At 43.6% G+C, this 27233-nt stretch overlaps 1 protein-coding gene across 6 annotated transcripts in view; it reads left to right on the forward strand.

The window, feature by feature from the left end:
• The window catches only part of PALM2AKAP2 (PALM2 and AKAP2 fusion), a 441240-nt gene that overhangs the window by 169348 nt on the left and 244659 nt on the right, over positions 1-27233 (forward strand). For all 6 annotated transcript variants that reach the window (XM_081803345.1, XM_081803346.1, XM_081803348.1 and 3 more), the window contains 2 exons: positions 12072-12152; positions 23300-23430. In XM_081803345.1, the coding sequence (XP_081659471.1) occupies positions 12072-12152; positions 23300-23430 (212 nt within the window). The remainder of the gene's footprint in view (positions 1-12071; positions 12153-23299; positions 23431-27233) is intronic.

Genomic DNA, 27233 nt, shown 5'->3' on the forward strand with positions numbered 1-27233 from the left:
TATATGATAATTCTGACATCAACAGTGCAAAGAAGAGGGGGACCAATTTGATTCCTCCTAGAAAACTAATGGAGCCATGATAGACTCCTGTTCAGAATGGAGAAAAGCATCACTTTTTTAAACCTGAAAAGTGTCCTTTTAAGCCTGAAAACACAGAATAATAGTCTGTAATAAAGACAGATTACGCAAGTATGGTTTAAGAGCAGCTTGCAGTTGATTAACAAAGTGGTAGATATTTTCTTTCATTTAAACTCCCCCTGGGTCACTAAGGATTTGGCTAATAAAGGGGGAAACTGTCAAAACCCTTTATATTAGTTGCTTGAGTCTTATTTTCAACTCGGAATTATATCATTTAAGACACAGAGAAAATGGTTTGGGGAGGGCAGTTTGGCCCTATTAAAGTGTTAAAGGGTCAAATCCTTTGACTTAGCAGTCCTTCTGCTAGAAACTTACCCTATAGATTTATCCCACAAAAATACATTTAAGATGTATGCAGAAAAAGATTCATTAGAGCCCTGTTTATAACAGCAAATAAAATACTGGGAACCACCTAAACAATCCATCAGCAGCTGACCAGTAAAATAAAGTAAATCTAAGCAGCAATTACAAAGAATGAGGGGGGACCCCATGTGCTGAGTTAGAAAAATCCCTAAGAAAAAAGGAAGGTGGAGAGCAGGAAGCATGTGTAATAATTCCTTTTATATAAAGTATAAAAGATCTCTATGGATAATAGGTTGGTATACTTGTGGATTTTTTTTTTCCCCTAGTAGGATACATAAAAAACCTAAATTAATGGGGGTGGGGTATTGGGAGACACAGCTATTCATTTTATTTCTTGGTGTATTGTTCGAGTTTTCTCACCATGCACATTTATTAGCTTGATTTATATTATGTTTTTATTTTTTTAAAGATTTTACTTATTTGAGAGAGAGAGACAGAGATAACGACAGAGATAGTGAGAGAGAGCACGAGCAGAGAGGAGAGGAAGACTCCCCTCTGAGCTGAGAACCTGATGTGGGTCTTGATGAAGGCAGCTGAAGGCAGATGCTTAACTGACTGAGCCACCCAGGCACCCCCAGAACACTTTCAAGTAGGATGAGAACAGTCAAAACTGAGCATGAGTGAGTAAACATGTCCAAGGTCATGGGCTAGGCAGTGGCCAAGCAGGGGCTGAAGCCCAGACCATCTGATTCCTGAACACGTTGTTGTGAACAGAGATGTGTTCTGGCCACTAACATTTGCTTATCTCTGAGAGAGCTCCACACAAGACACTTGGAACTCACGACCTCCCCACCTTCATGCGCATGTGCCAAAACCTTCCAGAACAAATGAGATGTGGAGGATGCAAAACATTCTGATGTCAAATCTTTCCACCACCACCCAACCCCCCAAACAGAAGACCTTTTACAAAATCTGTGAGCATTTCCCAATTCCAAACAGAAATAGGTTGAGCCTGGATTGGAACCTTCAGCAATTCCTGGTGAACCACTATATTCATTTACTTCAATCCCTGCAGGAGACACTTCCAGGGGATTGAATGATTTCATAAGGAGAGCAGATGCAAAATAAGTCTCTCCCATTTGAACCTTTCATCTGAGAAGGACGGTTGCAAAATGAGGCAGCAGCTGGGAAAGCTCTCAATTTACCATGTCAGGCTCATGAGTAGAGATACTCTCTAAATCTGGGGCATCTAGGTATTAGAATATATCTCTAAAATTAGATAACAGGAAGAGTAAGGGGCAGAGGAATCCACTAAACTGACAGTTCTAGCTTGGGAAGAAGTGCAAGGCCTGCAGAAAATGTCCCTCAGCCAGAAGCAGGAGTGGACACTGTGTGGACCTCAAGGCCTGCAGAAAATGTCCCTCGGCCGGAAGCAGGAGTGGACACTGCGTGGACCTCATGGGAAGCATTTCTCCCACTGGCTGCTTGCAGGTCTCAAAGCATCAGCCCATGGACAAGTAGCGGGGCTGGGATGCACCTGAACAGAGCTGTGGTTGTTGGAAATACAAGACAAAATAGTGTGCACAAAAATAGAACGTGAACACGATGTGGGGCATTCTCAAAACAAAGGAACGCCAACTCTGAGAAATGAGCATCATTCCAAACAGAGATGTACACACCTTTTCTGACTCTTGCCAATCACGTTTTTGTTTGTTTCTTGCTTTAGATGTCAATACCTGGTGACCATCTACCTGCATCTATATCTATATCTACATCTATCTATATCTATGAGAAAAGTACAAAGAAGGAAATATAAATAGCCCAGATAAATAGAGCATTTAAAAACATAATAGGGGGCGCTGGGTAGCTCAGTAGGTTAAGGGTCTGCCTTCAGCTCAGGTCATGATCCCGGGGTCCTGGAATGGAGCCCAATGGCAGGCTCCCTGCTCAGTGGGGAGTCTCCCTCTTCCTCTCCCTTTGTCCCTCCACCCCCGCTTGTGCTCTCTCTCTCTCTCAAGTAAGTAAAATCTTTTCTAAAAAAGAAAGTGTTCTATGATTCATTGTTTGCGTATAACACCCGGTGCTCCATGAAGTACGTGCCCTCTTTAATACCCATCATCAGGCTAACCCATCACCCCACCCCCTCCCCTCTACAACACTACATCAAGAACTAATGATGTAATGTATGGTGATTAACATAACATAATAATAAAAAAAAGGAAGTGTTCTGAGGATTAAATGAAAAACTGGAGGGATCCTGGCACATAGCAAGTAGTCAACAAACTTAATTACCATTATTATTATTGTTTTTGTTGTTGTTATTTTTACCACCAACAACATCCTATTCTTAGGTTCAACCAGTACATATCTGATTTTTGGTTCCATGAGTAGATTGCAGTTGCTTAGGCAAAATCCGAAGCCCAAAACTTCATACCAGGTGCAAAGGAAGAATCTGTACCTGCTGGGTTCTGCACTCTGTCAGGAGATGTGCTTGGTTCCATTTTTTATTGTATTTCACATAGCACCTTAAGACATTTATATTTCCATATTTCATACTGGGTTCGAATTCTATTTAACACTAGCCATTTGGCCTCATCTCTGTATCTCCCTGTACCTCAGTTTTCTCCTCTGTAAAATGTGGGTAATTACTGTACCTAACCCACTGGGTCGTTGTGAAGGTTAAAAGTGTTAATATTTGCCAATCAGAACGGTGCCAGGCGCACAGTAAGCACTATGTAAATGTTTGCTAGTGTGACTTTATAGATGAGGAAGGGCATGTGACCGTCTAGAATGAAGCCATTGTTCTCCTTAGTGTCCTGGATTCCTAGAGCTGGAAGCTTACAGTGAAGCTGTTCCAACCTGCTCAGTTCACATGTGGGGAATCGAAAGCCCAGAAACAATAGACTCATCCAAGGCATCCAGGGGTTAGGGGTCGAACCTGTACCCAAAGCTGGGTCTCCTGACTCCTAGTTCAGTGCTCATGTGGCTTCATGGTAGGAGTAACGCAGTACTTTGAGAGTGATGATATGGAGATTATGTTCTGTGGGTGAATTTAGTTATGTTATTTCTGGCATTTGGGACTTTCTCAGAGTTCTCTACCATTCCATCTGTATAGAAACTGCCTGATTTTTTTCTTCACAGTGGACTTATCTATATGATACCATAAAACAGATCTTACTTTCTCACGAGAGCCATGTCAGACCACTCTCCTTTTTGGTTTCCAGAAAAGGATGCTAAAGGGAAGCACGCCTAGCAAAGAACTGGATGTTATGACCATTAAAGCAAAAATATAGCTATATGGCTGAATAATTATTTAAGGGGTAACACTGAGGACATATCTTAAAAATAGACTTAAGATATAATCCATATGGACTATAAAGTATCTACAAAAGACTTTAAACTAAAACTTTCCTGTGTTGTGCATCGGACTTGTCACTAATAGGCTAGCTATATTAACTGTTCAATTTTGCATCTAAACTCTGTATAATGTTTGTTAAGATTTTAGGTGTTAAAGTATCCTTTCAAAAACCCTTAGGGAAGTTTGAACTAATCAGTGGCTCTTTCCTATTTAAAATTCTTTCTTTTGACTTTATAATTTCTGTTAAAAGCAAAACAAAGCAGGCAGTTCCCTCTGTTACCAATAGATGGCAAGTTCAAGGCCAAGTAATCAGTTGAATGAAAGATAATTACCTAAATGGGAATGCTAGTCCAAACTAAGCAATGGGAATGAATAGAGTTGTAGAATTCTCTACTTCGTGTGGCGATGTTGTAGGTTGAATGGGTGCACAGCTGGGCAAAGCAGTGTGATTATAGGAAATGTAGTTTACTTGTCCTTTTGACCAAGACTTATGAACTGATTCCAGATTCTGCTCGTTAGTTTTGTGGGATCAGAAAATCACATAACAACTTGTCTTTCAATACACTCGTCAACCTAAGTCCAAGCATCATGTTATTCATTTTATGGTGGATGGACATTGCAGGGGGCTTAACAAGCATTATCTCTCCATTTAGCTAACTACTTGGGGAAGCAAGGATATAATCAGAATCATGATTGGTGACCTTCCAAGTCAGAGCCAGGAGAGAGAGGTTTGATATCTGGTGGCATTGAGATCAGATAACTGATCTCTGGTAGGGGTACGTCCGCTGAGCAAACTCAACATTCAAGTTATCTGGACAGGCAGTTGGACAGAGCTGGGCGGGCACCTCCTCGATTGTTTTATCCTTGATCACTCAGGTTCTCATTTTTCAGACCGACCATCCTGCTTCTCTTTCCTCAGATACATAAATAACACTGGTTCTACAGAAGCATTAAACAGGTAATTATAATTCAACCACGCCTGAGATGACATTCTGATTCCTTAATAGAAAAAGCTCACAGGGGCCCCATTTGCAAGTTGATTTTCCATAATTTAATTCTCACCATTACCTTACTATTTAGTGTAGCTTATATAAAAGCTTTATATAAAAACTTATATAAAATGGTGATTCCATTTCAGCTAGAAGGCACATTCAGAGAAGCACAGACTGAGGAAAAGTCCAGTATTCTTACCGGAATCTTTGGGAGTACATCGAAGAGGATTCATTTGATAAGCCACAATAAAATACCACAAGATTCTCTCCTCCTGATCTTCTGGTCTTAATAACTCAGTTCCTTTTCTTTTTAAATGAGTGAACTTCAAGCTGTCCCCAAGCCATCTCAGTTCTTGTTTCTTCATTCTTGCCTTCCTTTTCTCTGTCTGATTTCCCCCCATCAGCTATATGCCCTGTTCCCTTTCCAAGTGCAAACTATTTAAAACAGTTTGGGTCTGTGGTTCACTCTGCCCCTTTCTCTGATTCTGCACTGCAAAGCCTAGGAACCAGCTGGCCCAGAGTCACTGAAAAGCCTGTGTGAGCTCAGGGAAGGGACACACAATTCCCTTTGGCTCACAATGGGCGGCCATCAAAGCAACTTTCTCTTTATCTAGCAATAGCCGGAGGAAAGACTGCAACATTTAAGTTTTAACATATTTTCTTTTTTTCCCCCTCTCATCTAAATTCTGGCATCTCTTGAAGGCAATAGTGCTCTGAATACGTAGGTCTTCTGGTTCCTTCCCACAGATGCATGCTGGGGCTCTAAGTATGTGCTCAAGTCAATGTGGGCCTCAACAGAGGAAAGGGAACTACCTTTCTCTGCTCCTTACTGCCCTCCCTGCTCAGCCTCTTCCCCTCTCTCACTGTTTCTCAGTGACTCATCTGGGACGCCTCCCCAGCCACCACCTTGCCTGGGTTGCAGCCCGGGCAGAGGAGAAAAGGGGGAGTCTGCCTCCTGCTGCACAAGGGTGAACATAGGCTTCCTAGGGACTTGCCGTTGTTACTGACTAACCACCTTTGCCCAGAGTGTGCTCCATTCCAGTGGTGTTCCTTACTATGCTAAGAGCCTGCAGTTTCATAATGTTGCAATACTTCCAGAAAATACTTGCCAGGAAAATATATAATTTACAGAAAGACAATGAAAGTGACTTGCTAGGCCTCCCAGATAGTAGAGGGATCTGGAAACCTTCCTAATGGATTGCGATCACTTCATTCCAGATGTCTCTTGAGTCACATTCCCCCTGAATGGTTCGCTACTGTCAGCTCATTATGCTTTCCCTGGAATTTCCCCTTACCCCAGCTTTTCTCTCCAGAATGAGCTTTCCATGATTCCTTCCCAGAGTTAGCTTTTTCAACTCTGTTCTTTTATGCATGGCAATAATAGTCTATTCCATATGGGCTAATGTCTCCAACAGAAAGACACTTCTGGTTCTACTGACTGATCGCTGATGTGTTTTCAATGATATGTTTTACTGCCATTGAAGTCATGAGTGCAAATTCATAACGCATTTGAGTGAAGGATTTATACAAATAGAACATGATCAGAGGGGAGCAAGTATCTCAGTCAGATATAACTATTACATGTCTTCATCATGCAGGGCTCCAGGCTTTGGAGATGCTGCAAGATTTTTTTTATTAATTTGAGAGAGGGAGAGGCGGGAAGGGGCAGGGGCAGAGGGAGAGAATCTCAAGCAGACTCCCTGCTGAGTGTGGAGCCCAACTCAAGGCTCAATCTCACCACCCATGAGATAATGACCTGAGCCGAAATCATGAGTTGGATGCTCAACCGACTGAACCACCCAAGTGCCCCTGCATCAGCCAAGATTTTTGTCCTTAAAGAGCATGTAGTTTGGTAAAGGGAGAAGATATGTGTAAGTGCTAAAGTGCTCAAGGTGCTAATGCAGAAAGACCCACAGCCTATAAAGGGAGCAGAGAAAGAGGGATGATGAATTCTATTTGGAGGGAGCAGAAAAGGCATTTGTACTTGTCACTACTCTTTGAGTTGTAAGTGGTAGAAGCACCACTCAAACTAGCTTAAGCAAAAGGGAGGTGTCTTAGTGTATAGAATTTAGGAAGGCCAGGGGTGGTTCTGGCTTCATGCATAACTAGACCTGGGACCCATTAGTGTCATCAAGATCCTTCTTTCTCTGTCTTTCAGCTCTTCTTCTCTCTGCATGTTCGACATTCTCCAACATGGATACATTTCTTCCATGTGGCTTGGGAAGATTGCCACTCCGATGTGCATTGTCCCAGCTTAACCTCAGTGGAAAGGGAGCTTTTCTCTCCCAGTATTCATGTGTCTATCCCTAGAAATATTTCTTATTGGTCCTGTGGGGATCGTTTAGCCAGCCCTTGGCCCAACTGCTATTGCACTGAGATAAGGTGGAATGATTAGTCCAGCCTGCGTCACATGCAAATCCTTGTGGCAGAGATGAGCCTGGCTACATGTGATTAACTTATGACTGTCATACCCACCAGTTCCATTTACAATGAGGGTATGTGAATTCTCTGAAGGAAAGAAGACTGGGCAGATGGTTACTCTAGTTTCATTGATATTTAAACTGTATTGTCAAAGAGGAATACTTTTTAAAAAAAAAAGATTTTATTTACTTTTTAATAATTAATTAATTTATTTAAAGAGCTTGAGCAGGGGGAAGGGCAGAGAGGGAGAGAGAGAATCTCAAGCAGACTCTGTGCTGAGCATGGGCCCAATGCGGGGCTCGAGCCCATGACCCTGAGATCATGACCCAAGCTGAAATCAAGATTCGGACACTTGACCGACTGAGCCACCCAGGTGCCCCAGTACTTTTTTTGTCAGATGAAGCAGTGAGGGAAAACTTACTATTTGCCATTGCAGGCAATGGGAGGCATTCTGGGATTTGAAGTAAGGGATGGAGATACACTTCCATTTTAGAGTATCACTCTAGCAGCCATGCAGAGGGACTTGCTCAGAGCCAGGACTCAGAAGCAGAGAGACTAGTGAGGACATCCCTGCAGTAATCCAGATAGAAATTGGGTGTAACAGGTAAGTGCTATGGATTGCTAAAGATACTAATGTGGAATATTCTACATGTGCAGGTGGGGAGATAAAGGAGGGAATATGAAGGTAGTAATAAAGGTTGTATTTGGGAAGCAGACGATGTGGAGAATGACAAGCAGAACCAACAGGAAGTGGTCTTTCGAGAAAGTGATGTGTCCAGGATAACTGCAATTTCTGATTTGAGTAGCGCCATTTGCTGAGATGAAGAATAGAAAGATGGGAGGCTAGGGGAGGAGGGATGGCCAAGATGATGATTAGGCAAGCGCTACATTTGAGGGAATGGGTATGAACTCTTGGCCATTGGATATGGGAATCTGGAGCTCAGAAGAGAGACCTAGGCTGAAAATCCAGATGGGGAAGTTATCAACATACCGTTGTATGGTCGATGAGACTAAAGGGAATCATGTCGTCTAACTGTCTGGAGTGGGAAGAGAGTTAGTGGTTTTGCCTTCATCCAGGGAAGCAGAAGTCTGGGGAGCAGCAGGCTAGCAGGTGAGGAGCACAGCTCAGATCTCAGCAGCCCAAGCAGGCGATACCAGGAACCCAACAGTGTCGTACTGGAACTTGCTGGACATTGACTCATAATTGATTCTATACAGAGGCTGACTGCACGTCGTACCTCTTTTGTTGGGTTCGTAGTGACCTCAGGACCTAACCCCATCACTGTGGGAGCAGACTCAACTCACCAAAGATTCCTCTAACAGCCGTTGATGAACAAAGGGTCCTTGGGACGGGGCCAAGCCTGAGTCTGCAGCAGACAGAACACAAATGTGAACATGCTGATGCTGGTGCCTGGTTGTGTATATTAACAACTGTTTGGTTTTGAGTTTTAACCTAATAAGGAGTTTCCTCAGAGAAAATATGAATACGGCACCAGTGGGGAACTACTGCTTTCCCACTGTTGCCCATTCCTGCACCAGCATGCTTTGGTCTGTGTGGCTGAAAGCCAAGACCCTGCCTTGCCTACCCGCCCTAGATCCTATTAGTCCTGAGTCTCGTCAGCTCTGGTTCTTGTATTTGTCCTTTTCTTTCCGTTCTGATCGGAACAGCTCTAAGCTACAGTGGGCTTGTTAGCTTATCCATCCCCACCACATTGCAACATCCTCCTAAGACACTTAATGATCTTTTCATCCAGAGGCCAGCAAATTCTGACTACAGGCTAAATCTGGCCTGCCACCTCTGTTTGTAAATAAAGGTTTATTAGAACACAGTCACACTCGGGGTGCCTGGGTGGCTCAGTCAATTAGGTGTCTGCCTTTGGGTCAGGTTATGGTCCCAGGGTCCTGGGATTAAGCCTTGTGTCGGGCTCCCTGCTTAGTGGGGAGACTGCTTCTCCCTCACCCCCTGCTTGTGCTGTCTGTCTCTCAAATTACTAAAATCTTTTTAAAAAAGAAGAGAACCATACTCATTCATTTATATATTATCTAAGGCCATTTTTGCACTGCAGTGATAGCTTTGAGTAGTTGCAACAGAGATTGTATGTTCTACAAAACCTAAAACATTTCCTGTCTGGACCTTTATAGAAAAAGCATCCCGTCCCCCTATTAATCCATCCTATACACCAGTGCCAGATTAATGTTCCCAAAATGCCATTTTACCATATCACTCTCTTGCTTAGAACCCTGCAATATGCCATTGCCTATAGAATAAAATCCAAACTTCTTGGCCTGGCATTCAAGGCCCTCAATGGTCTAGTCCTAGCCAATCTTTTGAACCATTGATCTCTATTCCAAAGAGCCAGCCCTACACTTCAGATAGATTTCCCTCCTCACTGTCCCTGGAATGTGCAGGGACATTTCTACCCTTGTTCACACATTCCCTTTCCCTGGAATGTGCGCCCCATTAATTTATATCTACCTAATTCCTACCCATTTTTAATGAACTAACTTAAAACCTGCATCTTTCTGATCATGTCTGTTCACAGTGACCACCAGTGAGTCTACTGCTTGGGGATATAAAATTTCACTGTTTATACCATCGGGAATATTTTTTCTATTCAAGGCATAGTTCACTCATATCATGGTGGGCAACTCTGGAGTGAGGATTTTCTATATGAACAAAGACCCAGAGGTGGGAAAGCCTAGGTTTGCAAATGACCAGACGTGTAATTAGAATACTGGCTTAGCGCATTCAGGTTCTATAACAAAATACCATAGACTGAATTTGTTTTCCACAGTTCTGGAGGTTGGGAAGCCCAAGATCAAGGCACTGGCAAATTCCGTGTCTGGTGGGGGCCTGCTTCCTGGTTCAGAGACAATTGTCTTTTCACTGTGTCCTCACATGGTAGAAGGGGCAAAAGAGTTCTCTGGGGTTTCTCATATAAGGGCACACTAGTCCCATTCAGGAGGGATCCAATCTCATCACCTCATCACCTCCCAAAGGTCCCCACCTCCTAATTACTGTCACTTTGGCGATTAGGTTTTAACATACGGATTTAGGGGGAGGACATAAGCGTTCAGTCTATAACAAACACGTAGCACACAGTTTCACATGCATGAAAGTATTGTGTCTCTGCATCATGTGTCCGTGACATACTACCTCTTGGATCTGGATTTAAATTTGGACCACTACATATCTGGATAGCCAGTGGGAGCGAACGATAAAGTCCCGTGAGCCTACTCTTGAGGGGCTAGAGTAGCTAGGATATAGACATGGTGGCTGGTTCTGGAAGTCCTTGCTTTGTCATGTGGCACTTCTGAGGCACTGGATGGGGGGGCTCTTCTCATTAGGCCTCACTTTCCCATCCACTGTCATATATTATATGTTCTTACACATTCTCTGGGATTAGGCAGCGTCCATAATGCACCACTGATCGGAGTTCTTTGGTAAATGGTTAACTTCTTGGGCCTCACTTTGGCAGGGAGGTTATATCCCTGACTCGGATATCATGTCTCCCAGCGGCTTGAGATTATAAACTAATATTTCTTACAAGTCTGTGCATTGCACAGAGGAGCTTGGTTGTAACACAAATCATAGCTGTGTTGACTTGAATAGAAAACATAGCAACTCCTTCTGTTAGCACAGAGCCCAGCAGCCAGCCTTCCACAGTATCGTCTCCTCCAGAGTTTGGCTGTTCTATTGTCGGATGCCACTCTGTCTGTCTAGCAAGTTTCTCCCTGCATATGTGAGTCAAGGAAAATAATCCAGTGCCGTAAATGTCTCAGCAGACCTCCCCACTGTGCACTTTGGAAACAAAACGTGGAACAAGTAAGCTGTCATTAAAGGCAGGCCTTTCTGTTCTTAAATCAGTCACGTTTATATGATGTCTCTTGTCTGCATTTGAGAAGTGTGGGGAAGAAGAGCATTAAGTGTGCACTCCAGTGGAAAGGTTATGCTCTGAATACAGGGGAATTACCTCCCTTTAGAGCCGGCGTCTAGGCATTACCTAGAAGTAAACACGTGGCAATAAGTATAAGAACAAATAACGTTTATTGAGCATTTACTATGTGCCGGACTGCTGTTCCAAATCCTTTACATTATCATCTCATTGAAACCACGCCCCAACCATATGGTTTAGGTACAAACTATGATCTCCTCTTTATGTGAGAGAAGGTGTGGACCCAGGGAGGTTAAAAGAACTTGCCAGAGGTCACACAGGTAGCAAATGGCAGAGCTGGGAGTTGGATCCAGGCAGACCAACTTCAGATTTCATATTTAACATAACCTCAGGGAGCCCCACCCACATGCAGTGCTCCCCCCCCCCACCCCGAGACTAGTTTCAGCAAAGACCACCCATCTAATTTGCATTGTTTGTGAAGTCGAAAGGGATGATTTGTCCTACGAAATTGGAAATTGTGTTGGATTACATGTGTATGTGATTTCGATGAGAGAAAGCTAACCCTAGAATCCCCACTGTTTCATTCTGTCATCTTTGCAGTTTATAACAACCTTTATCTTTTCGATGGAGACATTTTTATTCTTTGTCTCCAAATTAACACTGCATAGAACATGACTCTGTGAGTGTGTGTGTGTGTGTGTGTGTGTGTGTGGAAACCGCCTTTTCTTCTGGATGAAATTGCTGCAGCCTGGCTGACGGAGGAGACTCTCCCACTCGCCGAGCCCACAGCAGGCATGTTAGGGAGAAAGCTCCTGGAGGCGGAGAGGCAGGTGACACTGTGTGTGTGCCCAGCGTCTCTGTGAGTGTCTCTACAGATGTGTGCGGCTGCCACTGCTTCCAGCCTTAAAATTCCTGGAGCCAACACCCACCTACTCTTACAGCCTCTCTCTCTTTATTTTCAAGGAAAAAAGAAAGAGGCAGACTGAAATAGAAGGCAAGCGGCAGGAACTTGACGAGCAGATACTTCTGCTGCAGCATTCCAAGGTAAGTGGCTGATCCCGCGAACCTATTCCATTATTAGACATGCAGATCACACTCCAGAGAGCTGGGCAGAGCCTGCCCTGGCGTGAAGGCATTGCTGCCGACTGCGCTAGCCCTTTCTCCTTTAGTCAGGAAACCATCTCTTGGCTTTTCTTGTGAATTTCTCCAATGCAGGGCATTGTTACAGCATTCCAGTTTCTGCAAGCATGAGGAGATTACAGTGTGCATGTGGACGGGTTTGGGGGCTGGTGTGTGCATGTGAAATGTGGTGGTTATATATGGAAATTGGATGGGAATTTCCACATGGTGGGCGAGGCAGTGTTCCAGGGCTGCATCCCCAGTGCATTAGGTGCTGAGCATGTGTCTGTTCAGAGCTTCCAAAGGACACATTGAACGTACTGTTCTTTTATAGATTAAAAATCTGAGTATTTTCTTTCTTGATATGGAGAAACGGGAGATAAAAGCACTGTGCTCTGATAAAAGAGCAACCCTGTGTATTTCCCGTGATTCATTCGTTTTGTTTCTACTTGCACAATTTTGGAAGTATTCTCTTAGAACGAGCAGTTGGCCGAGAGATGGCATTGAAATGATTTGACTTGGTTGGGTCTCCGTTGGACAGAGAGAGAGAGATGTTTCATTATTTATTTTTCTTTAAAACATAAGGCACTTAAGCATCATAATTGATTACAGCCTACGAGAAAGCTCTGTCACTGTCACAAGGACTCCACGGGCTGTAGCATGTTGCTTTCAACAGGCTTGCAGCATATTGTGAACACATTCCAGTGACCAGCTGGGAGTTGCTGCATGCCTTCTACTGCTCTGGGCTTTTTTTTAGGAAAACCTTCTCCTGCTCAACTCAAGTTGCTGTGACAGTCATGTACAGATTTGCATTGCTCAGAGGGCTGGTGGGGAAGGTGGGGCTAACTTCAGGGTGATGCTAGGTATAGATAGTTTAGATTCTTTTAAACAAGATGAGTCTTTATGATTGTATTTCCCATTCTTCTCTAGAAGATAGGGTGGTGCTAAATGAATCCTTAAGATGAGAATTATCAGCAAGCTGGTTTCAAAGAGCAGCATGACCTAAATCCGCTTAGCATATTTATCAGTTTACTATCAACTTTAACCAGAGAAATGTGTTTAAAAGGAAGAACAATAGCATGATACTGAGAATATTGCCCATTTATTTTTGCTCTTGTAAATCCATTTATGGACCTTTCTTTGTAGGAGCTTACACTATATCCCATATGCTGTTACTCTCTCCTTACAACATTCCTGAGGAAGCATTGAGGGCTAAAGTTAGTATTTTCTTCTTACAGAGAGGGGGACTTAAAAACACTTAATAGAACCAAGTGAATTTTTCAAGGTCAATCTGGACAGAGCTGGGACTCTGGCTCAGAGTACAGTCAACTCACTCCTTATAAGAGACCAAAATGTACTAACACCTCAGTGAATTCTAGGTTTAAGGTGGATTTTTTTTTATGAAGGAGACTGAAAAAATGAGAGGCTTTTTTGACTAGACAGCCCCTCTTCCCTTTAAGCTCAACATGGTTCTTTGCTTTTGCTTTCCTTGAATCAAAAGGCAATAAACATATGTCAGAAGATTAAGTTTCTTTTGTCCCAACTTCTTATCATTCTGGATGCCAGATAAGATACCAAGGACTCATTCATCCATGTATCCATTCATCCATGTATCCATCCATCCATCCATCCATCCATCCATCCATCCATCCATCCATCCATGTATCCATCTATCCATCCATCCATCCATGTATCCAGCCACCCAATCAACAGAAATAACAGTAAAGAGGACTTAGTATTGCATGCAGAAGCAGTGAGACTCCTTCAGAGACTTGGAAACAAGGGAATCAGATAGTTCTTTATGGTTATCCTGGTAAAATCCTCACATTGTTGATAAAATTGGCTATCTAAGGGAACACCCAGCACTTTCACCTAAGTAATCTTCCTATAACCTGGAGAGAAAAGACTGGAAGTGATGGCAATTTAGTAAGTGGAGACCAATGGGTTGTAATTCTCTCTCTCTGGAAGGCCCATGTAGACAGAATGAGGGTGGATCAGTAACCTTGAACAATGAAAGCAAAACCAAAAACAACCTCAGAGGTCCCAAAGGTGGTTTATCTGGACTTCCCTGGAGAAACTCCAGCTCTGCAGGTACCAAGTTTCTATGCTCTGGGGAGGTGGGGTCTGAGGTAAGCAAGGAGTGGATCAGGTGAAACTTTTCTCATGACTCTGCCTCTCTTTGTTCTGAGTCCATCATTCCCAAAATAACTGAGTTATTTTGGTGGTGCCTGACTGGGAGATATGATCACTTCAGGCACCAGAAAAGAATATGCTCTACTTTCAATCAGTTAGCTGTTGACTGAACTTGAATAGCGTGAGTCATCTTCCCTGTGATCATTCAGTTTTGAGCTTGACAGCCTCACCCGTGGATGTTAGTAAATTCATTGAGGTGATAGTTCCTCTGTGAGCCTCTTGGTAGAGACTCAGCCAGCTTTGTCCTGGATGCATGGCAGCCTTGTCATCCCTTGTCCATCCTCGATAATAGTCATATTTTTGAGTGCCTACTGTGGGCCTGGTACTGTAAATACGTCCCCTCAATAATGGCCACAAAATTCGTCACTGACTTAAATGGCCACTTTCCCTGTCTCACAGGTGAGGAAACAAACTCGTGAGGTCAAGTCATTTGCCCAAGAACATAGAGACGATAAGCAAGGGAACCCTGGTTGAATGCTAGGGCTTGTCTGCCTCCAAAACCAAGCCTTCTCTAGGACACTGTTTTCTTTAAATGAAATGTTCCATTTTGAATAATTTGTCTAGAGAGATGCCAATTACCATCATCATTGTCTCTTTACTGTAAGTTATACTTTAATGGACTCCAGAAAATTTAGACCATGTGGAGACATTATTGATTATTGGCAGTTCCTATAAGTAGAAAATATTAAGAACTATGCCAACAATATTTATTTAACTAATTTATAAAATCTAGGATGCTCCCTAATATATATATATATATATGCTTAGTGCAAAGTTAAATGGAAAAGCATTAGAATTAGATTTCATATTTATTAAGATATAATTCTCATTGTCAAATAGTCTATAGACACTTATTCTCATGCAATGAGGTATGAATTATTTAGATAGACTTACTGGTCTCTTGTCAAAGCAAATAAATAGAATGCAAGACAATAGTTTTGATGCTTATTTGATTAATATTCTTGGTAATTGTGATATTTAGGATTATGCAGTGAGCAATGCCACAAAACGGAATATTCTTACTTTATATATGGACAATTAACAAATTCTGCAATGCAATAAAAGACCCAAGTACTGAAAGAGCTTCTACACTCCAGCGATTAGGAAACCTCCAAGTACTTTGAAGTCCTCGCCAAATTAAACTCAGATTTCTTTTTACAAGATACTTAGCTATATTTAGTATTTAATATTTATGATGTAAGAATTTCCAAGAAGTGCTCACATATCGGATCAGTAAGCAATTTTAATAGCTGAATTATTTTTGCTGTTTATAAGAGAAAGGAATGCATGATCACTGCAAAAGCAAAATTTTAAAGTACAGGAAAATATAAAGAAAAAAAGCATATCAACTGTATACTGGTCACCCAGATATAACTCCCACAGAGGTATATTCTTCTATGCTTTTTCTCTAGTATATTTTTATAGATTAAGCTTTGTGACCCTTGTTCATAGGCCTCATCAGCTGGTGATGAAAATGAAATGATATTAAACATTCAGGTCCAAAATACATTCACCTTTGCCTCTTTTTTTGATTTTGGCGTATGGGCTGTTTTAAATTCTCATAAAAGGGGTGCCTGGGTGGCTCAGTCGGTTAAGCATCTGCCTTCGGCTCAGGTCATGATCTTGGGGTCCTGGGATCAAGTCCTAGGATCCAGCCCCATGTCAGGCTCCCTGCTCAGTGGGGAGTCTACTTCTCCCTCTCCCTTCCCCACCCGCCCCGCCGCTTGCGCTCTCTGTCTCTCAAATAAATAAATTAATTAATAAAATCTCATGCAAAACTTTGTAATTTTTGTGACATCACATCTAACATTCTTTTGCTTTATGATTTCTGACTTTGATATGGTTCTTGCAAAGAACATCTCAAAAACTTACCTAGGGTGTGTCTTGTCCTTCAATAGTTTTAACCCACCTAGAATTTATTTTTCTATATGAAATAAGGTAGGAATGACTTTACTTTTTATCGACGGGGAGCCAGTTGCCTCAACGTGATTTATTGATTAATTCATTCTTTTCCTCACTGACTTAAATGTCTTCTTTATCATATACATATTTCTCCCTTATACTCGAGTCCACCATTTGTGGATTCTTCTTATTCCATGAATCTGCCACTCCTGTGCTAATACCATCCTCATCTAATCCCTCTGGCTTTTTAAATATATAATATGTATTAATAATATGTCATAAGGCAAGAGCCATCATTATTCTTCTGTTGAAAAATTGTCTTGGCTTTGTATTCTATGGAAACAATTATTTATTTGCATCGTTTTTATTATGTGACTTGTGATAATGTGAGTTTAAAAAATAAATCAACTATTATATTATACCAGGCAGACTAAACTTAATATTCCCTTTGCTCTGTTGGTTGAATTACCAGAGATTTGTCTATTTTATTGGTCAGCCCAAGGTCCCAGCAAGAGTAGGCAGAGTGTATGTATTGCCACATGAATCCCTTTGGAACTGTCACCATTATAAAGGTCTGTATGACAGGGTCAGCACTGTCAGAATCAAATTGCTAATATCCTATCTTCAATACATAAGCTGCCTTTGAATTATTTATTTATGTGCAGGGAACCCTGACTAGAGTTGTTTTTTTTTTTCTAATCCAAGCTATGAAAATTGTCATTATATTTTAAAAACCACAACCTTTTCTTTCAAAAAGACTGAATGGAAGAAAAAAATCAAAGACTGAATTGTGGCCCTACAAGATATTTATTGTCAACTCACCAAGGTCATCTGCTACATAGCCTGAAGGTACCAGGGGCCTTACTGCAAACATGTTACAGTGGCTCCCACCACTGTGAACCTTTAGCACTAATTTTAGACTTTTCTTGGTTGTTAGTATGTGTGAAAGGCCAATTTCAAATTTTAAAATATTGAATAGACGGGCAGGGTACACAGTGTCAAGGAGCTTTATGTCCCCCTTTTTCCCATCCCGTCCCCACTGGCCCTGTAAATAGAGCTTGAGTAGAAGTTAGAACTTGGTTTCTTCTATCAGAAGTCTTGGTTTGGCTTCTGCGTGGACTGAAATCATGTAACACAAACTTAATACCAAACCAAGGTCTTACCGGGAGTCAATGGGGAGGAGTGATAAGAATTATCATCATCATCATCATCCTCACTCGCTACCATGACTTCAAATATCATTTATGCATCAGTGACTCCCAAATTGATATTTATCCCAACTGCAATGTCCCCTGAACTCCATGCTCCTGTACTCAGCTGTTTTCCTGACATGTCCACTTAGATGGTGCCACTTCCATTTATAAGCCTCTCAAGCTTAACCTGCCCTAAATACAAGTTTTGGTTTTCTGCTCTTCTAGCCCTTGTCCTTCCACTAGTCTTTCCAATCTCCAGGTGAGGATACCACCATCCACCCTTTTGCTCAAACCAAATATCTGTGTCACCTTTAATCCCACACTTTCCCTCGCCCCTGCATCTAATCTATCAGCAAGTCATGTTGACTCTACCTCTAAAGTACGCCCTGTGCCTTCCATTTCTTCTGCTGCTCCTTGGTTTCAAGCTAGCATGCTCTGTCACCTGATGATGTAATAGAGTCCAATCACTTATACTTTGTAATCCTGTCCCTTTCAGTCTGTTTTCTTCCTATGGTGCTTAGGATAAATGCCAAACTCCTTAGCAAGTCTGCAGTACCCTACCTAATCTGGCCCCTGCGTTCCTCTCCATCTCCAGCTTGTTCTACCTTCCCTTCCCCACCCCCCACTCACTATGGTCCAGCCGCTTGGGCATTCTGTCTGGTCCACAAATGCGCTAAACTCTGTCCCGCATCTGGGCTATTACATTTGCCGGTCTCTCCCCCTGAAATTCCCTTCCTTGGATCTCAGACCTCAGCTCAAATGTTCACGTACTCGCAGGGACTTTTCCCACCTTAAGTGTCCTCAGTCCATCCCTGTTTGTCATACTGTCCTGCCTACCTCCTGCCATGCATGTATCACAGTCTGAATTTATCTTGCATCCTTGTGTATTGGGACAAAAGCTTGGTGATCCTGGGGACTTGCCTGTCTTCCAGAGCAGTGTCTGAAGGAGCTGGCAGAGTGTCTGGCACATAGGGAGTGGATGGGGACACCACTGCTCCTGAGACGGGGATGCAGGAGGAGAGACAGCTATGTGGAAGGATGATGAGCTCCTTTTCGGGTCAGCGTTTGGCTAACCAGTGGGAAAGTTTATGCATTCTCCAGGTGTTTGGATAGTCACAGGTTCTGATGCAGGGCTATTCAAATTGTGGACCTCGGACCAGGACCGTCAATGGCAGCATCACCTGGGAGCTTATTAAAATTCAGATTCCTCGGCCTTATCCCAAACTTCGAGAATCGACACCTCTGGGAGTGGGAATCTGTGCTTTCGCAAGCTCTCCTGTAAGCCTTATGCATACTTCCTTTGTCTTGACTCCTCATAGTTGCATCCACTTGACAAAGGTGAAGTTTGACAGTTCTTCACCCCTGTAAGCTATGATACAATTTTTTGGTATATGCAGTTCGGACATAAAAAAAAATGAAAAGTTTTTATTTTTAGTGTTCACCTCTGCCGTGCTCTGCTTGTCACTTAATTCCGAAACACTCAGGCACCAATAGGGACCAGAACAGTAGAGGGAAACTGGTGCTTTCGATGGGTGTGTGTGATCAGCCCGCACAAGTGCATTATATTCCAAGGCTGCAGCACAGCCGACCCTCAGGGACAACAGGAGGGCATCTGGCGTAGGTTAAGGGAACCTTCGGTGGTAAACGTATTAGAATCGGTGGTTTGCCCTAGCAGCGTTACTTTAAGACCAAGTGAAAAAAAATCAACTTTGCTTTTTTCTTGTTGTAATGTCCAAACACTTTTGTGAAACAGACTTCTCTGAGACCAGGCCCACTGTCTTGTTCTGTTAGAATCTCTCTTCTTGGGCACCTGGGTGGCTCAGTCGGTTAAGCGGCTGCCTCCGGCTCAGGTCATGATCCTAGAGTCCCCGGATCAAGTCCCGCATCGGGCTCCCTGCTGGGCAGGGAGTCTGCTTCTCCCTCTGACCCTCCTCCCTCTCATGCTCTCTGTCTCTCATTCACTCTCTCAAATAAATTAATAAAATCTTTAAAAAAAAAAAAAGAATCTCTCTTCTTGGCTCCAGCTGTTGGGGATGCTTGGCTTATCCAGAGAAGAGACAGATGTGAGGGCACACGTGCTCTCGGTGTTCATGGTCACCAGGCGGCTCTTGTCAGAAGTACTGATGGATGGCTAGGACTCAATTAGCCAGAAATGAGCCGTTAGACCCTTTCCTGGGTGGCAGGAGGCACAGTGTGAAGAAGAGCAGACAGAACATTCCCAAAAGTAGCCACTGTGTCACGTTTCAAGAAGCCCTGGCTGCAGAGCATCCCAGCTGGGGCAGAGAAGGCTGGGTCTGTCCATGGCTGCCTTTTCAGAAGAGTACACACACCAAGACCAAGGTTGCCAATAGATCTGTCCCCCAGTAATCCTGACAGGGTTTTTACCCTCTATGGGTTGAACTAGGTGAGTATCAAACATTTTAACTCACGGAGCACTATGAATGAAAGTGCAACGCCCCCCTTCTGAGTAATTAGAATGACAGTTGAGATTTTTCCAATTCACCCATTTACTCATTCATTCCCTGGAACTGGGCTGGGTGCGGCAATGAGATGCAAAGATGCATGAAGAACAGTCCCAGCCTTTGAAGAGCTGGGAGTTCAGAGGAGGAAAGATACAAAAAGAAAGAATTGGAGAACAGTGTTAAGAGTGCGCTGGAGTATGTTCTCTGCTAGAGGAGACAGAGCAGAGAGCCATGGATCCTGCCAGTGGGAGCGGGGAAGGCTTCATTTTACCTGCTCTTTCTCAGATGAAGGGAGGAGAGGCCAGAAGAACAGCATGGACAACAATAATAAACATTTCTCTAGTACTAAGTATGGGCTCAGCACTTGCGTACGAACTCATTTAATCCTCATGACAAGCCTGAGGTGGGCTCTGTCATCACGTCCATTTTACAGATGAGAAAACTGAGGTTTGGTGAGGCAGATGAGACTGTCTTAAGGTCACACAGCTAATAAGTGGGAGACTGGCTCCAGAATTCAGGCTGTTAACCACTGTTTGACATGGCTTCTCACTGTGTGTGAGCATGATACCTGGAGAATTTTGAGTGGAGAACAGTGGTTTTGAATTTTTTTTTTTCTGTAGCCCACTTAGAAGGAGAAACCAATTTAACCCACTCATCCCCACTTTCCAGTGGAAGAAACATCTCTGTAATAAAGCTATGGAGAATGTAGTAGTTTGCTAGAGCTGCTATAACAAAGACCACAGACTGGGTGGCTTAAACACCAGACATATTCTCATCATTCTGGAGGCTAGAAGGCCAAGATCAAGGTGTTGGTAGGGTTAGCTTCTTCTAATGCTCTCTCCTTGGCTTGTAGATGGGTGTCTTCCTTTGATGTCTTTGCATGATCTTCTTTCTGTGCATGTCTGTGTCTTAATCTCCACTTCTTATAAGGACACCAGTCATACTGGATTAGAGCCCATTCCAATGACCTCATTTAACCTTCAAGACCCTATTTCCAAACACAGTCACATTATGAGGTAGGAGGGTTTAGGACTTCAACATATGAATTGGTGGGGGGAGGAGCTATAATTTAGCCCATAAGAAAGAGCAACCAATGTAAACCAATTGTACTGTGAGCTTTTACACATGATTTTATATTATTAAACAATGCCCTAGAAACTTTTAAAGTACTTTTTTGACACTATCCTTGGTGGTAGTTGTATATACATTTACAGGCACCATGTTACCAATGATGTATAACTGTTTAAATTGGGTAAGGGCGGCTTCTGTGTACAGTCCCTTTAGCATACAGTTGGAATAACTTACATATGAACAACCTCATGTCTTTAATGAGTGGAAAGCTACAGGTCAAGTGCCATAAATATGCTTCCCTATGTACTGTATGTAAGGGTAACCAAACAGACGTCCACCAAAAACGATCTATAATTAAAGGGCAAGAATAACACCAGTGAAGACTGTGACTACCTGGATACCACACCGAGGCATTGCTAACAAAAAGTCCATTCAGAAGTGTAGGAATTGGGGGCGCCTGGGTGGCTCAGTCATTAAGTGTCTGCCTTCAGCTCAGGTCATGATCCCAGGGTCCTGGGATTGAGCCATGCATTGGGCTCCCTGCTCCACGGGGAGCCTGCTTCTCCCTCTCCCACTCCTCCTGCTTGTGTTCCCTCTCTCGCTGTCTCTCTCTCTGTCAAATAAATAAATTAAATCTTAAAAAAAAAAAAGAAGTGTAGGAATTCTAGCCATTGGAACTTGCGCCTGTGCATCCAGCAGGGGCTTCAGAGCCCTGCGTAGCTGCAGGATTTCTCAATAGAAAGGTGAATCAGAACCGTTAATGAATTCTTACTATTACTAAATGTCGCTAATTTTTAGTAACTCATTTTATAGCTTCATCATAAGTAGCTCCTATTCCTTGATCTCAAGACAAATGTGAACCTCTGGAATTGTCTACCTTTTGCTTATAAGAGCTGTAGAAAGGAAACTGAAGTGAGTATGAATTCTGTGTCCACAATATTAGAGATATTCCACTCTCTCATTTCTGTACATCATATTTAATTGGCTGCAAGCCATGCATAGCCTGGCTCTTAGTCATTATAAGGGCTCCCTTTCCTTTACCTTGCTCAGCCTGCCTGATGAGGTCAAACCAGATTCTGATGGAGGTGATTCTGGGATCCAGGGAACCCAGTGCTTACTCTATGCTTACACTATGTTGAATGGCCTCATAGCCATTATGGGACCAGGGAAAAACTGGTGACATGCCCTGCTTACAGCACCCTTACAGCACTCCATTCCCAGGACCACCGACCTGCCAAGGGGACGCTCAGCCATGATGCCCAGGGCCCAGCCCCTGCAAACATCCAATAACCACCGTCTGCCATCTAGGGACCATGTAATGGAAACCCAAATCAAAAATCCTCTCCCATGCCTTCCTCACCTTGCTCTTTGTTTTAGGGAGTTTCAGCATGCCTTTCTTTTGAGCTGTTTTCATTTCTCTTGTCAAAGCAGTAATGGCTCCCTCCCAGCCATTGATGTGAAACTCAAAACTTTTTTTATTTCGGGGCACCTGGGTGGCTCAGTCAGTTAAGCGTCCAGCTCTTGATCTCAGCTCACATCTTGATCTCAGGGTTGTGAGTTCAAGCCCCACATTGGGCTCCACCTGAGCCTACTAAAAACAAAACAAACAAACTAAAAAAACAACCCACCTTTTTATTTCACTTCACAATGTATTAGTACACTGGTGCAAATGGAGTGCATGATTTTAATACCATTTGGAGACCACTGCTGAGGATGGTTGGGAATCATTAAAAACTTCTAAGAAGCATGACATAATCTTTTTTTTAAAAAAAAGAAACACCTTAAGATGGACTCGATATTAGGGTGATCTTAAGAAATTATATAATGGAATTGCAGTAGCACAGAAAAATGTCCTTATGTTTTAGAGATTCATACTGAAATACTTATGGGTGAAATGTCATGATGTTTGTTATTTCCTTTAAAATGCTTTGGTGAAAAATTTGTGGGAAATACGGCAACTGTTTATCATTGTAAAGCTAGATGAGTTACATGGGCATTCATTGTACTGTTTCCTGTTTTTCTGTATGTTTTCAAAAGCTTTTTATAGTAGGAAATGCAGAAATAAACCCCTTTGGTGGCTCTCTAGGGGTTAGGCCTGAGGGAAGTCGGGAGCCAAGTTAGTGAGGAGGCGAAGGCAGCAATTCAGGTGACCACTGATGAGGGACGGAGCTAAAACCGAGGCACCGCGACACAGAGAAGGCCGTGGACCGAAAGGTGTCATCTAGTCTGTTCTCTTCCCTCATTCCCACAGTCCAAAGTGCTTCGGGAAAAATGGCTGCTGCAGGGTATCCCCGCTGGAACTGCCGAAGAGGAGGAAGCCAGGAGGCGGCAGTCTGAGGAAGATGAGTTCAGAGTCAAACAACTGGAAGACAACATCCAGAGGTAGGTGGTTCCCAGCGCCGGCACCCCCCCTCCCCCCGCACTCCCCCTCCCCGCGCAGGGGTCTTACAGTGCAGTAATCGCTACTGTCCTCTAGGGGGCCCTCCTCAGTGCCGGACCCTTTGCCCAGAGCTTGGGAATTCTCTTCCTAAAAACAGAGCACATTGGTATCGTTTTAACGTTTCCAGATAACCCCGAGTTATTACTCTGAGTACTAATTACTGTATGGGGCTGTCATTCGGTACGGTGATGTTTTCCTGGAGCAGTGAGGTGCTGGAAGCAGCTTGTCCCTTCACTAAACGCCCACCTTTTGAGTTCTTCCACCAGCTTTTGTCTTTTTCCTCCTGTGAGTCAGGCTGTTAGCTGTTATTGCTGCTGTAGTGGGTCTGTTTCCTACATTTGATCAATGTGAAGTGGGGAAACGGTAGCCAGGGGTCTGAGAACGATAGACGTGCCGAATGAGGGCACCACTGTGAGTTATGTGCCTGCTCTAAGAATTAACTTTGTACTGTCTGCTTGCGCTGCTCAGAGGGTGAGTTGGTTCCTTTATGGTTCTCAACCAGGTTCTGAACATTTCCGTCTGGGAGATAAGTGACCTTCCTGTGGCCAGTGGTTGGCCAGGCTCACACAGGAGCAAAAACATAGGTTTGCACTTAAACACTGTGCTCGTACCAGGTCCCAGGACACGTAGCCAGAGATGTGAGATGGGGTGGAAGGTGGTGATCAGAGATGCCTTAGAACCAAATCTCCCTCTCCACCCCATCCCACCAAACCCCACCTCAAATCTCAGCCTCAAGAGCTTCATCTCTTTCTCCTGAGGGTGCAGGCTCATTTAGAATACAAAGGGCAAGAGCTACCTCACTACCAGCCTTTATACCCAAGCGTGAACGAGGACTGTGAAGAGTCCTTAGGGACTCCAGTAGGGTCACCAGAGGGAAAAGCAGACTGGCCGTAAGCCCTCAAGGCCTGGGTCCCTGTTTGCTTGGGTCCTAATGTCCCTTGAAGAGTTCTCAAGAGCAGCTTAGCTAAATTTTGCTTGTGGGGGAAGTTCACTAAGAAGAAGTTTGTATGTGATGTGCATATACACACATACATGCATGTGAATACACACATGCGTGCATATGCACACGTATGTGAATATGTATGTACATGTGCGTGCGCACACAGGTGTGTGAATATGTGTACACACATGCACAGACATTTATATATGTGGATGTGTACGTGTGTGCATATACACATGCAAGCATGCGATTACACACACGTGTATGTGATTAAGTACCCACCTGCACGTGTACGTGTATGTGATTATGCACATGTGTGCATGTGCACATACGTGTGTGGATGTGTGTACACGTGTGTGCATATACACACACGTTTTAGCATACAAAGGGTAAAGGCTTAACTATTACCATTTTAGATAGATAGCTAGTTAGATCTATGTATATATCATTAGAAGAAGAAATCTTAGTCCTAGAAATACGACATCACCCTGGTGAGGACAAGTACCTCTAGGAAGTAGGAAAGGTCTCCTGTTGGAAGCCCAGAAGGTAGAGGGGGAAGGGGCAGGAGCCTGTCACTCAGAGTCCTGAGCCTCGGGAGTTGCTCTCCTCCCAAGTGGCTCTTAGACAAGATGAGGGAGCCAAGGATTGTTGGAAATACTGACAACAAGCTGGGGAGGAAAGGCCGCTCGGAGAAGTGGTTTTACAGGAAGTCTCAGAAGTGGCAAGTCCATGGTGCTTTCAGCTGTAGGTGACGATTGATATAATACAGCGGCATCGCTTTGTCTTTACTCTTGTTAAAGGTTCCGTCGTTTTCCTCTTTCTCACTGGCTGTACGTACTCACCTCAGACAGGCCTGGCGCAGAGCAGAAGCTCCACAACTATTTGTTGAATGAAGAATTGGGACCGGGTATGCCACATCTCAGGGAACCCCTGCCCGGCAGAGGAGGCCTGGAAGAGTATTCTCCAGGCTAACTTCATCCTAGCAGCCAAGTGGCCTGAGCACAGCCTATTCACTACCTCGGTTGTGAAAGGAGGCAGTGCACACGCTGAGGGGCAGAAAATTTTGTTTAAAATCATTTTTCAGACACTGGGTATCTTTTCTCACTGAACCTGACCTGTTCATTCATTTCATCCATTAAGTGTCATAGATGGAATGCAGAAAGGATTTGGAAAATAGGATAAAATTAGTTCTATGACCTTTTCTGTTTTGCTGGGTTTTTTTTAAATGGCATTAGAAAACATGGTCTTCCTACCAAATTGGCAGTTTGGCTTTGGCTTGTGTACTCATATACCATTATTTCGGCCTCACAGGTGGTAACCTTTACCTGTGGGATGAGCCATCACATGGAGGGAGAATCTTAAATTAAGACTCAGTTTTGGCTAAATTGACTTCCGGAGTGAGGACTAAGAGTTAGGGGCTGGTTTATTGCTTATGTGAGCATCACCATATTCAGAAAAATAAGGAGAATCTCTTTTTATTTTTGAGTCAACAGAATAAAGAGCTCAGTCATGTATGCAGGCAATCTCTTGGAGCCCACTGAAGAGACAGATAGCCAAGCCAGAAGGAAAGAAATCACAGCAGCCTAAAAGGGTGGGGATGCAGGTGCTTAGGCCTGGATTCGGGGGGCATTTCCTTCTGCCACAGTCATGGCTCTGCTGGGCTGTGGCCATTTGCTGGGGGTGAGTTATGTTGCCTGGAGCAGGGCTTCCGGTGGGCATCAGTTCTTCCTCAGAGCCTCTGGAGGGAGGAGCTTCTTCCTACCCTGGAAGTCAGTGTCTGCTTCTCCTCGTCTTACTCACAACTTGTCTGGAGAACCGTTAGCGTCTTTAAGTTCCAGTGCCCAGGGAAGAAAGGAGCTGTCCTGCCTCTTCCCTTAAAGGACACTGAGCCACCTAAGCTGCTTTCCTTAGTCAGGCATGGTTTAGTTCGCTCTCTCAGTCCTATAGCCACGTGAACAGCCCTAAAGGCTCATTGGAAGCACAGGTGTCCTGCAGTCTTACAGTCTGTGTGGATGGTCCGTTCTGGCTCTGCTCGTTTTGGCTGAGCTCAGCTAGGTGACCCCAAGACATAGGTTGGACAAGTCTGTGCTTTCTTCCCCCAGCACTAATGAGCTAACCATAACTGTTTCCTTTTATGGCGATGGCAGAGGAGCCAGGGGACTGAGAGGAAACAGAACTGCCCATAAGCCATTAGCCACAGCAAGTCATGGCCACCCGCAAAACCAAGGTGGGGAGACAGACAGTCCACATTTGGTGGAAGGAACTTCACAGTTGTGTGGCAGAGGGCACAGATGCAGGGAAGGGTGAGAATGGGAGCTAATAATTCACTCCTCCGGAAGTGTGATTGTTCAAGAGAAAACTGCAAGCATTAGGGAAAGTATAGAAAAGCGAATTCATGAGGAGGAAGATGAGCTAAAACAACTTGAGAATTCAGAGGGACAGGGAGAAGAGAATGAGAAAAAACAGGAATGGCGTTGAGATCAAATTCAGATTCTGATCTTTATATAATAGGAATCCCAGAAATTGGCTACAGATCAAATGCAGAAGAACCACTAAATAAAAGAATTCTAAAAGGAGCTTTCTTTGTTTGAATCAGAGTATCAATCTTTAGATCTTTAGATTTGAGTCCACTAATCTAAGTCACTCCTGAGTAGTGAAATAAATTCTCCTAAAGAGACATGCATGGGGCACCCGGGTGGCTCAGTCGGTTAAGCGTCCGACTCTTTTTCTCAGCTCAGGTCATGATCTCATGTGAGATCGAGCCACATGTCGGGCTCCATGCTGTGTGTGGAGCCTGCTTAAGAT

Source organism: Leptonychotes weddellii, chromosome 14 (genome assembly GCF_054177405.1).
Source record: "Leptonychotes weddellii isolate Sample4059 chromosome 14, ASM5417740v2, whole genome shotgun sequence".
NCBI classification, from domain to species: domain Eukaryota; kingdom Metazoa; phylum Chordata; class Mammalia; order Carnivora; family Phocidae; genus Leptonychotes; species Leptonychotes weddellii.